Source organism: Carettochelys insculpta, chromosome 6 (genome assembly GCF_033958435.1).
Source record: "Carettochelys insculpta isolate YL-2023 chromosome 6, ASM3395843v1, whole genome shotgun sequence".
NCBI classification, from domain to species: domain Eukaryota; kingdom Metazoa; phylum Chordata; order Testudines; family Carettochelyidae; genus Carettochelys; species Carettochelys insculpta.
In genome coordinates this window covers 88,187,817-88,201,098 of record NC_134142.1, presented here as the reverse complement: position 1 = coordinate 88,201,098, position 13,282 = coordinate 88,187,817, and the positions used below count along the sequence as shown (strand labels likewise).

At 40.4% G+C, this 13,282-nt stretch overlaps 1 protein-coding gene across 3 annotated transcripts in view; it reads right to left on the bottom strand.

The window, feature by feature from the left end:
* Nucleotides 1-13,282, bottom strand: part of TTC17 (tetratricopeptide repeat domain 17) — a 92,595-nt gene that overhangs the window by 66,491 nt on the left and 12,822 nt on the right. For 2 of the 3 annotated variants that reach the window (XM_074997513.1, XM_074997514.1), the window contains exons 5-11: nt 12,723-12,854; nt 11,159-11,268; nt 3,756-3,900; nt 3,198-3,337; nt 2,771-2,931; nt 1,554-1,666; nt 55-201 (exon numbers count right to left, since the gene is read on the bottom strand). In XM_074997513.1, coding sequence (XP_074853614.1) covers nt 55-201; nt 1,554-1,666; nt 2,771-2,931; nt 3,198-3,337; nt 3,756-3,900; nt 11,159-11,268; nt 12,723-12,854 — 948 coding nt within the window. Of the gene's footprint in view, nt 1-54; nt 202-1,553; nt 1,667-2,770; nt 2,932-3,197; nt 3,338-3,755; nt 3,901-11,158; nt 11,269-12,722; nt 12,855-13,115; nt 13,243-13,282 lie in introns of those variants that run through there. The other variant, XM_074997515.1, reaches the window with a different exon arrangement.

The following is a 13,282-nucleotide window of genomic DNA, read 5'->3' as shown; positions in this document are numbered from 1 at the left end:
CACAATCTTGTATGAGAGCCCTGTATAAAAGGTAAGCTTATACTTTTTGCTCACCCTGTAGGCATCTGATTCCAGGCCCCACAGGGAAACAACAGAATGGGCAACAGGAGAAGACTGCGAGGACTGACTGAGATCGCTGTGGTTTGCGAGGCAATCCATATTTATGGGCATCATACTGGATCTTGATGAGTCTTCTCCAAACTGTTGATGAAGGAATAACATGATAGGGACATTATCAGTATTTTAAGGTAGCATTTTCTTTTGAAGTAGTGAACTACTGATACTGAAATTTTGTAAATTTGAGTTGCTTTTCATCACTCATGACACTTGACTTCCTGTAGTTCCCCTAGCTTTGGCAGCAAAACTAGACTGGTGAAATTCTGAATCATTTTCACTTTCTGGTCCTTTTGCACTAGCAAACTATTAGAGTTGCAAACATATATAGAAAAATAAAGATCAAAGCAAAATACTCTTGTATTGTTTTAAGAAATATTGTGAAAAAACCATCAGGCTTTGCAAAACATTTTACAATTAAAATATACCTATTTTTGCTGATCGTTTCAACATGTCTACAGGCACTATCAAACTCAAAGGATAGAAGCTGATACTTTAAGTTACTGGAATAGCAGTAGCACTTCTATTCGTATTGCGACATATTATTGGGGGGGAACTCATATTACCATTCACTCTCCTACCAATATTATGTTAGTAAATATAATGCTCATTCCTCATTTTAAATCTCACTGTTCTACTGAAATTTTTAGGATGACTTTCATCATGACGAACCGACTGAAAAAGCCAAGGAGGAGGGAACCATCACTGTCCATTTCAAATAGTTTTGAAAACTATATATAAAGTGGAATTAATAATTATGTACACATCAGCTACCGTAGCAGGGCACATTATTCTACGGGAAATACCATAAGTGGATCCAAAAGGAAGAACTGATTTCTTAAAGGTGTTTGGCTCTACGTATGTTAGTCACCTAGAGTATATTCATGGTACCATTCAAGGAAAACAGTTATGTAAATAGATGCTTCACATCTCTAGAAGCATATCTCCAGCTACATGACACTTTGCGTGGTCATGTAAGACAACTACACCCCTCCTCAAATGATCTGATGCCTACACTTAACAGAAAGAGGGAACTCTACATAGAGGGACAAAATTATTGATGGAAACTCCAGGGCAATGTGGGCATTTCACAAAACATTCCAGAATATTCTTCTCCTAAAAAGATAGTTGGGCAGAGCTAGCATTTTGTAGCCTTCATATGTAACAAAAATCTTTAATTGGCATTGGACTGCCATAATCCAACCCTATGAGCATAAGGGTCACAGAAAAATTATATTAGCAGAATGTGTAATTTCAACTCAGTTAATAGGACTACATAGTTCCATATTTTTCTTTTAAAAAGTACTGCAATTTTTATACTGTAAAGAACAATTGTGGATATATTGTTAGTTTGTTTTCCCTGAGGCTATTAATAAGATCAGAGAGTGACTTGTGTTGCTGTCGTGAACAGTAGTGGTGCTAACTTATAGCAAACAAACCTGAACATATTCTACATTTTCAAAAATGTCCCCACGATGATATCGAACAGGCTGGTCCCACTGGCAGTGTAAACTGTGTTGCTGGTTTCCAAGCCGACAAATCTGATGGTTCCCTAGAGAGCACAAACATGAACAAAAGGTCATTGCTGTGAAAGAGCAGAGAGTTTTCCAGCTGACCAAAGCAACACATTAACAGAGAATCTAGTTGCAAGCTATCTTGTTCATTGGCATTAAAGGAGAAATCTGTCTCTGAAACAAGGTGGCTAAACTAATGTGTGTGTAAAGGACCACACACTTTTTGCATGGAGTGGGGTATCTGAAATACCCAATTCTGCATTTCCTGCTCATTTCCCTACTGTCCTTTTTGCACTTTGTTTAGCTTTGTTGGCAGTTAGTCTTTTCCAAATAGATAGGAATAAGAGTGTTGCTGAATAAACTGAAGGATGCTTAGATACTGGAGATGTAGAATTAATTTAACCCTTTAAGTACAAATGAAACAGAAATAAGGCATTACATTCCAAATGTCTGTGTCTGGATTTACTCAGAATTCACTCAAGCCTAGAACCTTTAGCTTAGAGCTTGTTGGCCCAGATGCTAGTGCCAGGTGTGGATATAAAGTACATTAGCTTGAAGCAAACACCCCGCTACATGTGCACTAAAAGTTCTGTAGTTGAAATTAGAATAAATCAAAATGTGAACTTTTAGTTCACATCTCAAGTCAGCACAATGCAGATTCACATCCTGGCTTCACACCCAGCACTAACTTGCTAGTAGACAAGTCCTCAGAATAACTTGTCTAGCAAAATTCAAATACAGTAAGTAGGAAGCATGATTTTGTCATATTTTTCCCTGCACAATTGCCCTGTGTCCAATACTCAAAGGCCTCAAAATATTCACCATCTCCACTTCTAGCTATGATTTTCTATAGTTTTCACTGAGGCAGTCAACATGAGATGTACTCACTGAGGCCCTCGTCAAAAAACAGAACATACTCCCCCTTCCATAAACTTTCTTGTTTTACAGATTATTGCCTTTGTCAGACAAGGACCCATGGACTGATCTGAGAATATTTCATACACAACTTTTTCAAAAGCAAAATGAAACGGTCTCTTAGCAGCATCCTACCTCAAACTTGGAGTGACTTGTTTCAATACATTAAACTGTGACTAAACACAATTCTTACGTTTTACACTCAGTGTTCATAACAAAATATGTACCTAGTTGTGCCTCTTTTGCCATCTGCGTCTCATGGATGATGTTCCTCAGGATTTGCTCCTCTTGGATCAGCTTGTGCTTCTCTAAGACCTCCTGTTGCCTGAGGTAATGGTCATGCTGTTTTTGATACTCCTTCAACTCATTTAATGTTCGCTGAAGTGATCTTAAAATTTGACATCAGGAAAATTTATGTTGAATTGTTTTAAACATTAGCCTTTTCTGTCACTTCACATGCATATGCAACTTTTTGGTTGCTTACAGGATTTGTATTATTTAGGATTATGCAATAGTTCTGAAACTGTAGTAAGTCAAAACATATCATTGCTTTACCATAATGATGAGCAATAATCACAGGAACAGAACACAGAGAATGAAACCATTGCATACGAACTTTTGTTAGGCTTTTCAGAGGATGGATGTCTCAGTTACCTATGCTGAGCTTCCAGTTTCTGCTCAAGTTTTTGCTGACATAGGACAGCGTGCTTCCTTTTTACTGCTTGTTCAAACCCTGGTTTGGCCTGTAAAGCATGATCATAACACAGGACTGAATGGTTGTATTCCCCAAGCATCTGAAGAATGATTGAAAGAGAGAGAAAGTTAGCCACTCTTCAGCAATACTTAAATGGAATACTTCCAGTGATTAAGAACTTGTTTTACTTCAGTTTATAATTATTTCTTTTTAAACAGCAGTCAATCTCCTCCAAAATACAGCCATGTTCCTGGGTAAATCACCTAGAAAACTGGTGTTGCTCAAAGAGGTGTTTTCAACAACAGACATAAGCTTTCTTTTCCTTAGTTGAAAGAGATTAGCTCTTCTGCAAATAGGTCTGAATCCAACTAATTTAAAACATTAAGCTTGAACAATGTATGAAATTTATTGCAACATTCTGTAATCATAGCTCTATGTTTTAGAAGTGCTGCAACTGTAGCGAAAGATTAAAATTACTCTGTTTTCTGCAGTTGTTGAAAAATAAAAATCTTATTTACTGCGTATATATTTCCCAAAGTGTAATAGCTGGTAAAGAAGTCGCTGTAATCCAGAGCTGCATGGACCACGATGGCAGCATCTGCTGAAAAATGAGCCCTGTGTAGAACATTTGCCAAGTTTACCAGTGCAATATCTTTATTGTGCCTAGAGAAAAAAAGAAAAAAAGATATTTAAAATATATCTGATGAATTTCTTCAGTCTTTTTTCTCATATTTCTAATAGGTAACAAGTATGAAACAAACACAAGGAAGTCAACCTGTGGAACTCCTTGCCAGAGGATGTCGTGAAGACTAGGACTTTCCCAGGGTTCAAAAAAAGAGGACTAGATAAATTTATGACAGTTAGGTTCATCAATACTTATAAGCTAGGATGGGTAAGAAAGGTGTTCCTAGCCTCTGTCTGTCAGAGGCTGGAAATGCCTAGCTCGAAGATTATCTGTTCTGTTCACTTATCTGGCAGTGGACACTGGGGGCACACAGGATCCTGGGCTACACAGACGTTTGGTCTGACCCAGTATGGCCGTTCTTATGTACTCTCCAGGAACAGATTACAGGGGCTTTCCAAAACTAACTGCAGCTAGTAAATGTAAACATGCAATGCTGACTTTATGTCCTAATTGCATGATACGGGAACCCAGTGGCAGCTCAACCTTAGAGTCTGATTTGTCTTGCGTACCACCAAGAACTATTTGCTTACAAAAATCAACAATAAAGGACAAAAAAGTGTCACAGCACTATGACTGAACAAAATCGATTACTTTCTAATTTTTACCATGTAATTACACAATAAATCAATTAGGTTATAAATACTGCACAGATTGAACCTCTCTAGTCCAAAACAGTTGGAACCAGACCAGTTCCCAACGAGAGAATTTGCTGACAACAGCCGTCATTAATGTCAGCAACATTACCAACACTGGCACTGCCTACTGGGCTCTTAGAAGACAGCTGGGGTAAATTACAACAAATAACAGTAAAGAATGTGAGAGCCAAGACGGGTGGCTGTAAATCTTTACAGGATCACAGGAAACTTGGCCACATCCACGATATGTGGTCATCCACCTAACTAAAATCATGCTAGATTACAGATGTTGCAAGACAATAATGTGCTGGACTTGAGAGGTTTAACCCATACTTACATTTCAGTGTATAGTATAGAGAGAAGTATAAACAAGTTATTGTCTGTATTAAATTAAGTTTGTATCAATTTCCCAAGTGTGTTTTATTGGGTCTGTTGTAAAAGTAATTAAATATCTAGATGAGCTGACGAACCTTCAGAACACCTCTGAATATTCCCAGAGGTATGTATACGCAATTGAAAACCACTTATTTAGCCAATATAGTCTAAAAGTATGTTCAGCCAAATAGGGTACTAGATTGACTGATCACTTCTCCCACAGACAAGGTAGATAATATATAGGTTAAACTAAATTTTAACAATAGGCTGGAACAGTCCATTATTCAGGTGTTATTTTGGCAGCATTATGTTTTTGACAAAGGTTTACTTTTATACTGTATTTGTGTGCTTTACAGGGTGCGCAGAATAAAACTATGCAAGCTTCATTTAGCTGTCCAGAATCATAGAGGAACACACATTTAAAATACAACAAGAAACACTGACTGAGGCTGTGTCTACACTGAGCTGTGATGCTAGCAGTATGATGCAAAAAAGGGCTCTCAAAAATGTAAATTGGCCACCATTTGAATATTCACAGTTTAATCTGCATATCACACAAGATCACCCCACTGGCAAAGGCTGCTACTGGCGGGAAACAAGCAGTGTAGACATGGCTCTGCCAGCAAAAACCCTCTTTGTCAGCAGCCCTTTATACCTAATTTTTTTTCAGGCACAAGGGGCTGCCAACAAAGGGGTTTTTGGCTGGCAGAACCACATCTATGCTGCTTGTTTTCTGCCAGCATCAACCTCTGCCAGCAGGGCACTCTCTCACAAATATGTAAATTAGCCATCCAACTACGCAAATGAATGGTCAATTGCATTTGAGACTGTTCATTTGCCTCAAACTGCTACCAGCACTGCTCAGTGTAGACACAGCCTGAATGTCTTTACCATAGTATCTATGCATATTGTAAACCATATATAAATTTATCACTGTAACATCCCTGTGAGGTATTACTTATATTTTGACAATGAAAAACTGAAAAGCAAGGCATTAAATGACTTGTATCAAGGTAACAATTTCATGACAGATGGAAACTGAAAGTAGATCTTCTAAATCTCAACCACTGACTTAAAACCATACCCCTCCTTCCCCATTTCAAAAAACACATTATAAGCCACAATGAGCAAAGCAGGGTTTGCCTCATCAAGGAATTAACAAAATCTGCTGAAGTGCCACCTTGCAATTTTTGTAGAACAGAAAGTACTAAAATAGTCCAAAGCTGTGCTGCAGCAACCAAAAGTCAATGTTAGGTCATAGTCAAGAATATAAAAATCAAAAGTGGGATTATAATCTCTGAAGAAAGTTGCCACTATTCAGCTACTCAGCCTTCACAATGGCACAACAGAGATTTCTCTAGCATTAACTATGTTGGATTAGAAACTACAAAAAGCAATGAGTCTCATTAAAAAAAGCATAAATTGCAATTACTCCAAGTCCTAAGCTTTCATCTTAATTAATACATTTTATAGGTAGCGTCTACCCTCTTGTGTACTATTGTCCCATGCCAACTTTTTTGAAATAGCGTTTTCTGAACTAGCTTTGAATGGATACAAATATTCATGGTTCCACAACCACTGTGTACTTTCCCAAGACAGTAGAACGTCATTGATTCATGTCGGCAGACAGAGATTTAGTACCCAGAGAATAACCCTTCCTACCTGAATCAATCTCCAGGGACCCTATGGGATCCCTGAATTGCAATAGCACCATTGTTCTAGTGCTTCTAATTTGAAGAAACTCCACAAGAAGGCTTGCCATGTCCAGTCATTGACACAAGTAGCATAGTGTTAGTGCCAGGAGAGATAATGGAGCAGGTAATTAAAGAAGTCATCTCCAAGCACTTGAAAGATGATAAGGTGCTAGGGAACAACCAACATGGATTTGTAAAGAACAAATCATGTCGAAGCAAATCCGATAGCTTTCTTTGATAGGATAACGAGCCTTGTGGATAGGGGAGAAGCAGTAGATGTGGTATACCCAGACTTTAGTAAAGCATTTGATACGGTCTCGCATGATATTCTTATAAAAAAAACTAGGCAAATACAATTTAGATGAGGCTACTATAAGGTGGGTGCATAACTGGCTGTATAACCATACTCAGAGAGTAGTTCTTAATGGTTCTCAATCCTGCTGGAAAAGTATAACAAGTGGGGTTCCGCAGGGGTCTGTTTTAAAGTTCTGTTCAATAACTTCATCAACGATTTAGATATTGCCATAGAAAGTATGCTTATTATGTTTGCAGATGATACCAAGCTAGGAGGTGCTTCAACTGCTTTGGAGGAGAGGGTCATAATTCAAAATGATCTGGATAAATTGGAGAAATGGTCTGAGGTAAACAGGATGAAGTTTAATAAGGACAAATGCAAAGTGCTCCACAGTCAATTTCACACAAACAGAATGAGTAGAGACTGTCTAGGAATGACTACAGCAGAAAGGGACCTAGGGGTTATAGTGGACCACAAGCTAAATATGAGTCAACAGTGTGACGCTGTCGCCAAAAAAGCAAACATGATTCTGGGATGCATTAACAGGTGTGTTGTGAACAAGACATGAGAAGTCATTCTTCCGCTCTACTCCGCACTGGTTAGGCCTCACCTGGAGTATTGTGTCCAGTTCTGGGCACCGCAGTTCAAAAAAGACGTGGAGAAATTAGAGAGGGTCCAAAAAAGGGCGACAAGAATGATGAAAGGTCAAGAGAATGTGACCAATGAAGAAAGGCTGAAAGAACTGGGCTTGTTTAGTTTGGAAAAGGGAAGATTGAGGGGTGACATGATAGTGGTTTTCAGGTATCTAAAAGGGTGTCAGAAGGAGGAGGGGGAAAACGTGTTCTTTTTGGCCTCTGATGATAGGACAAGAGGCAATGGACTTAAAACTGCTGCAAGGGAGGTTTAGGTTGGACATTAGGAAAAAGTTCCTAAGTGTCAGGGTGGTCAAACAGTGGAAAAAATTGATAAAGGAGGTTGTGGAATCTCCATTGCTGGAGATCATAGAATCATAGAAGAGTAGGACTGGAAGGGACCTCGAGAGGCCATCGAGTCCAGCCCCCTGCCCTCATGGCAGGACCAAGCACTTTCTAGACCATCCCTGAAAGCCATCTATCTAACCTCTTCTTAAATAGCTCCAGTGATGGAGATTCTACCACTTCCCTTGGCAATTCGTTCCAGTGTTTGATCACCCTGACAGTTAGGAACTTTTTCCTAATGTCCAACCTGTACCTCTCCTGCTGCAATTTCAGTCCATTGCCTCTTGTTCTATCCTCAGAGGCAAGGAAGAACAAGTTCCCTCCCTCTGCCTTATGACACCCTTTTAGATACCTGAAAACTGCTATCATGTCCCCCCTCAATCTTCTCTTTTCCAAACTAAACAAGCCCGATTCTTTCAGCCTTTCTTCATAGGTCACGTTCTCTAGACCTTTGATCATTCTCGTTGATCTCCTCTGGACCCTCTCCAATTTCTCCACAACCTTCCTGAACTGTGGTGCCCAGAACTGGACACAGTACTCCAGCTGAGGCCTAACTAGCGCAGAGTAGAGCGGGAGAATGACTTCTCGTGTCTTGTTCACAACACACCTGTTAATGCATCCTAGAATCATGTTTGCCTTTTTCGCAACAGCATCACACTGTTGACAAATATTTAGCTTGAGGTCCACTATAACCCCTAGATCCCTTTCTGCTGTACTCATTCCTAGGAAGTCCTTTCCCATTCTGTATGTGTGACACTGATTGTTCCTTCCTAAGTGGAGCACTTTGCATTTGTCCTTATTAAACTTCATCCTGTTTACCTCACACCATTTCTCCAGTTTATCCAGATCCTTTTGAATTATGACCCTATCCTCCAAAGAAGTTGCAACCCCTCCCAGCTTGGTATCGTCTGCAAACTTAATAAGTGTAATTTCTATGTCAATATCTAAATCGTTAATGAAGATATTAAACAGAACCAGTCCTAAAACAGACCCCTGCGGAACCCCACTAGTTATACTTTTCCAGCAGGATTGAAAACCATTAATAACTACTCTCTGGGTATGGTTATCCAGCCAGTTGTTCACCCACCTTATAGTAGCCCCATCTAAGTTGTATTTGCGTAGTTTATTGATAAGCATATTATGTGAGACCATGTCAAATACTTTACTGAAGTCTAGGTATACCACATCCACTGCTTCTCCCTTATCCACAAGGCTCGTTATTCTATCGAAGAAAGCTATTAGATTGGTTTGACATGATCTGTTTTTAACAAAACCATGCTGGCTGTTCCCTATCACCTTACCACCTTCCAATTGCTTGCAGATGATTTCTTTAATGACCTGCTCCCTTATCTTTCCTGGCACAGAAGTTAAGCTGACTGGCCCGTAGTTTCCTGGGTTATTCTTGTTCCCCTTTTTATAAATGAGTACTATATTTGCCCTTTTCCAGTCTTCTGGAATCTCTCCTGTCTCCCACGATTTTCCAAAAATGATTGCTAAAGGCTCAGATACCTCTCCTATCAGCTCCTTGAGGATTCTAGGATGCATGTCATCAGGCCCTGGTGATTTGCAGACATTTAATTTTTCTAAGTGAATTTTAATTTGTTCTTTTCCTATTTCAACTTCTAAACCTACCCCTTTTTCACTAGCACTCTCTGTCAGGCATTCCTTCAGATTTCTCAGTGAAGACCGAAACAAAGAAATCATTAAACATCTCTGCCATTTCCAAATTCCCTGTCACTGTTTCTCCCTCCTCACTGACCAATGGCCCTACCCTCTCCTTGGTCTTCCTCTTGTTACCAATGTATTTGTAAAAAGCCTTCTTGTTTCCCTTTATGCTTGTAGCTAGTTTGAGCTCATTTTGTGCCTTAGTCTTTCTAATCTTGCTCCTGCATGCTTGTGTTGTTTGCCTATATTCGTCCTTTGTAATTTGTCCTAGTTTCTATTTCTTATACGATTCCTTTTTTATTTTGAGATCATGCAATATCTCCTGGTTAAGCCAAGGCAGTCTTTTGCCATGTTTTCTATCTTTCCTATGCCGTGGGATAGCTTGCTTTTGGGCCCTTAATAATGTCCCTTTGAAAAACTGCCCACTCTCCTCAGCCATTTTTCCCCTCAGTTTAGCTTCCCATGGGACCTTACCTACCAGCTGTCTGAGTTTACCACAATCTGCCTTCCTGAAATCCATTATCTCTATTGTACTGTTTTCCCTCCTACCCTTCCTTAGAATTGTGAACTCTATGATTTCATGATCACTTTCACCCAAGCATCCTTCCACTTTCAAATTTGCAATAATTTCCTCCCTATTTATTAAAATTAAATCTAGAATAGCTTCCCCCCGGTAGCTTTTTCAACCTTTTGAAATAAAAAGTTGTCTGCAATGCAATCCAAGAATTTATTGGACAGTCTGTCCCCGCTATATTAGTTTCCCAACATATACCTGGACAGTTGAAGTCCCCCATCACCAAATTCTGGGCCCTGGATGATTGTGTTAGCTGTTTAAAGAAAGCCTCATCCATCTCTTCCACCTGGCCAGGGGGCCTGTAGTAGACTCCTAGCAGGACCTCATCCTTGTTTTTCACTCCTCTGAGTCTAACCCAGAGACTTTCAACCCGTCCATCTCCTATGTCCATCTCCACCTCTGTCCAAGTGTCAAAACAAAAAGCAGTCAAGTAGCACTTTAAAGACTTGATAGTGTATAGACTAGCACGGCTTACTCTCTGTTTCTGTCCAAGTGCATACATTTTTAATATACAAGGCAACACCTCCTCCCTTCTTTCCCTGTCTGTCCTTCCTAAGTAGGCTGTACCCTTCAAAACCAACATTCCAATCATGAGTATTATCCCACCAAGTTTCTGTGATGCCAACGATATCATAGTTGTATTCATTTATTAGTACTTCCAATTCTTCTTGTTCATTTCCCAACTGCTGTAGCTGCTGAAAAGTGCTGCTGAAAGTGGAATACTAAGTACACTGAATAGAGACTCCCACCACTTATTTTCTTGGGGTACAATTTTAACTAAAAAAACTGTACTGTACAGGACCATGGTGTCCAACCCGTTCTGAAGCAGTAGCCATTATAGTTCTGCTATAGAGAACTAGCCATGTTATTTTAAAAATATATTTATTGCTCAAGCCAACTAGCCATACTCAACCGGCCAAATAGCCATATGTGGCTAGGGGCTAACAGCTAGCGTGTTGGACATCACTGGAGGATAAACAGAAAGCAGACCGGAAAAGAAACCTGTATCAGCTGTTCTCACCTTGAGGAGAAGTGGAGAGCACGCATGGCACATTCCACAACATGGTATGGCTCATTCTTTATTCGCCAATAAAAGGAGGCCATATTATACAGCACCCAGGAAGAAGAGTTCTGTAAGAAAAGACAACCATAAAAACGCAAAAGTCGAGGTATAAGCCAATAGATTAACTAGGCTTTGGGTAAAGGAAGCAAACAAACTCTGAACATGCCTTCAGGTATTCCTCTTCTTCTGCAAAACTGCCCTTAAATAGGGGTTGGGAGAATGAATCAACATGTAAATACATTGAGGATAAACAAACCCAAATATTATCTTTCATTAGGATGCCAGAAGTCACGGTTTAAATACCAACAGTTGTAGTTTAAGCAAAACAATGAACATGCACTGCAGTACAGTGCAGAAAAGTGTCTAAGGAAATGGCCTTTTCAGTTCCACTATTTTCTATGTTTGAGACCACTGCCCTTTAACTATTTGGCTCCTAGTTCAAATGATCAGGCTAACTTGACTGTAAAATGATGGCTGTGTACTTTCTGTGGGTTGATGAGCTACATCTCACCAGTTATTAAAGCTGATCTTTAAATTATGTTTGTTGACTTCTCTGGCTGCTGATTGTCATTGCAGCGAAAGATATAGTTTCAAGTGATGTGTTGACCTCCCAGCAGAAAACACAGAAGTGCTGTCCAACTTCCCCTGAGCCAGACTAACTATTCGGAGGCTTGGGACTATTAGATTCTGTGGGACCCTCTGAGGCTTTGGGGTGGGGCCAAAATAAGGGTTTAAGAGTGCAGAAGTGAACTGTGGGTTGAGGCACAGGATGAGGGCTCCAACTGGAGTTGAAGTCTTCAGGGTGGGGCTGGGGATGAAGCTTTTGGAGTATAGGAGGGGGCTCCAAGCTGGGTCCACCAGGAGGAGGATGGGGTGGGGAAATGCAGTGTAGCCAGAAGGCGGGGGTGAGGGAGCAAGCAGGAACTAGATGGGAGTTACAATGTGGGGGTGGGGAACAGGGCTGGGATACTCACCATGGCAGCTCCCCTTAAGTTGCACTGGTAGCTATACCTACTGCCCTGCACTCACCAGCAAGCATCACCTCCCACTGGCCTCGATTCCCAGCCAATGGGAGCTGTGGGTGTGGAGCCTGCAGGTGAAGGAAGCACACGGATGGAGCTTCCCAGCCCTTGCAGCTTCAGTCCAGTGGCAAAGGAAATTAAATGGTAGCATGTAGAACCATGTCTCCACCCAGCACCCCAGGGGGTGCGGGGCCAGGACTGGAAGGCAGGAACATCAGTGGCTGCAGCTCAGAGACCTGAATTAAGGGGGTGCCCTGAAAAAACACTGCACTTTTGGCGGCCCATCAACCCTCCTCTGCAGCCCCTAAAGTCCCTTTTTAAAACCAGCCCTGCATATACCTGGGATCTCAGTATTGCTTGGTACTTTGACCTAATGAATGGTATGTGGATAGAGTACCTACAGTGCTAAATACCATATCTATCAGGTATATTTAAGCAGCACAAGAGCTTCCTGAGGCTGTTCTCTGGCATGTCTCAAATGACATTCCCCACTATCATACCTTCATGAGACCTTCATAAATGCGATGGCCTATGTCCTCTATACTTCTTCCTAAGCGTCGGGATAAGTAAACTGATAAAGGATCTTCTTTAGGCAACAAAGGTACAGAAAGATTAACTCTCTCTTGAACACCCTAGATTGAGGGAAGAGAACACAAACATTTAAAGTTTTATTGAGCCTACAAGAGTGCACTACAGCAAATTTCAGTAAAATTTACCACATGATGCTTTATGCTCCTGAAGCATTTTCCATCTGAAGATCTCAAAATCTGTCACATTTAAGCTCTCTCTCTCTCACACACACACACACACACACACACTATACTCACTTGTTCACAAATGGGAAAATATTAATTGACATTACTGCAAACATTTACAAAAACAGCATCTCATACCCTAGATGTTTTGTTGTTTCCTCCTGCCTAAGCAGAAATAATTAGGACATGATTTTCTGGAGTACTGAACACTGGCAGTTCCCATTAATTTCAGTTGCAGATGCTGAGTACCTCTATAACATCAGGCTTAATGTGTGCCAGGCTAAGCAATGATAACGTTAGAGCAC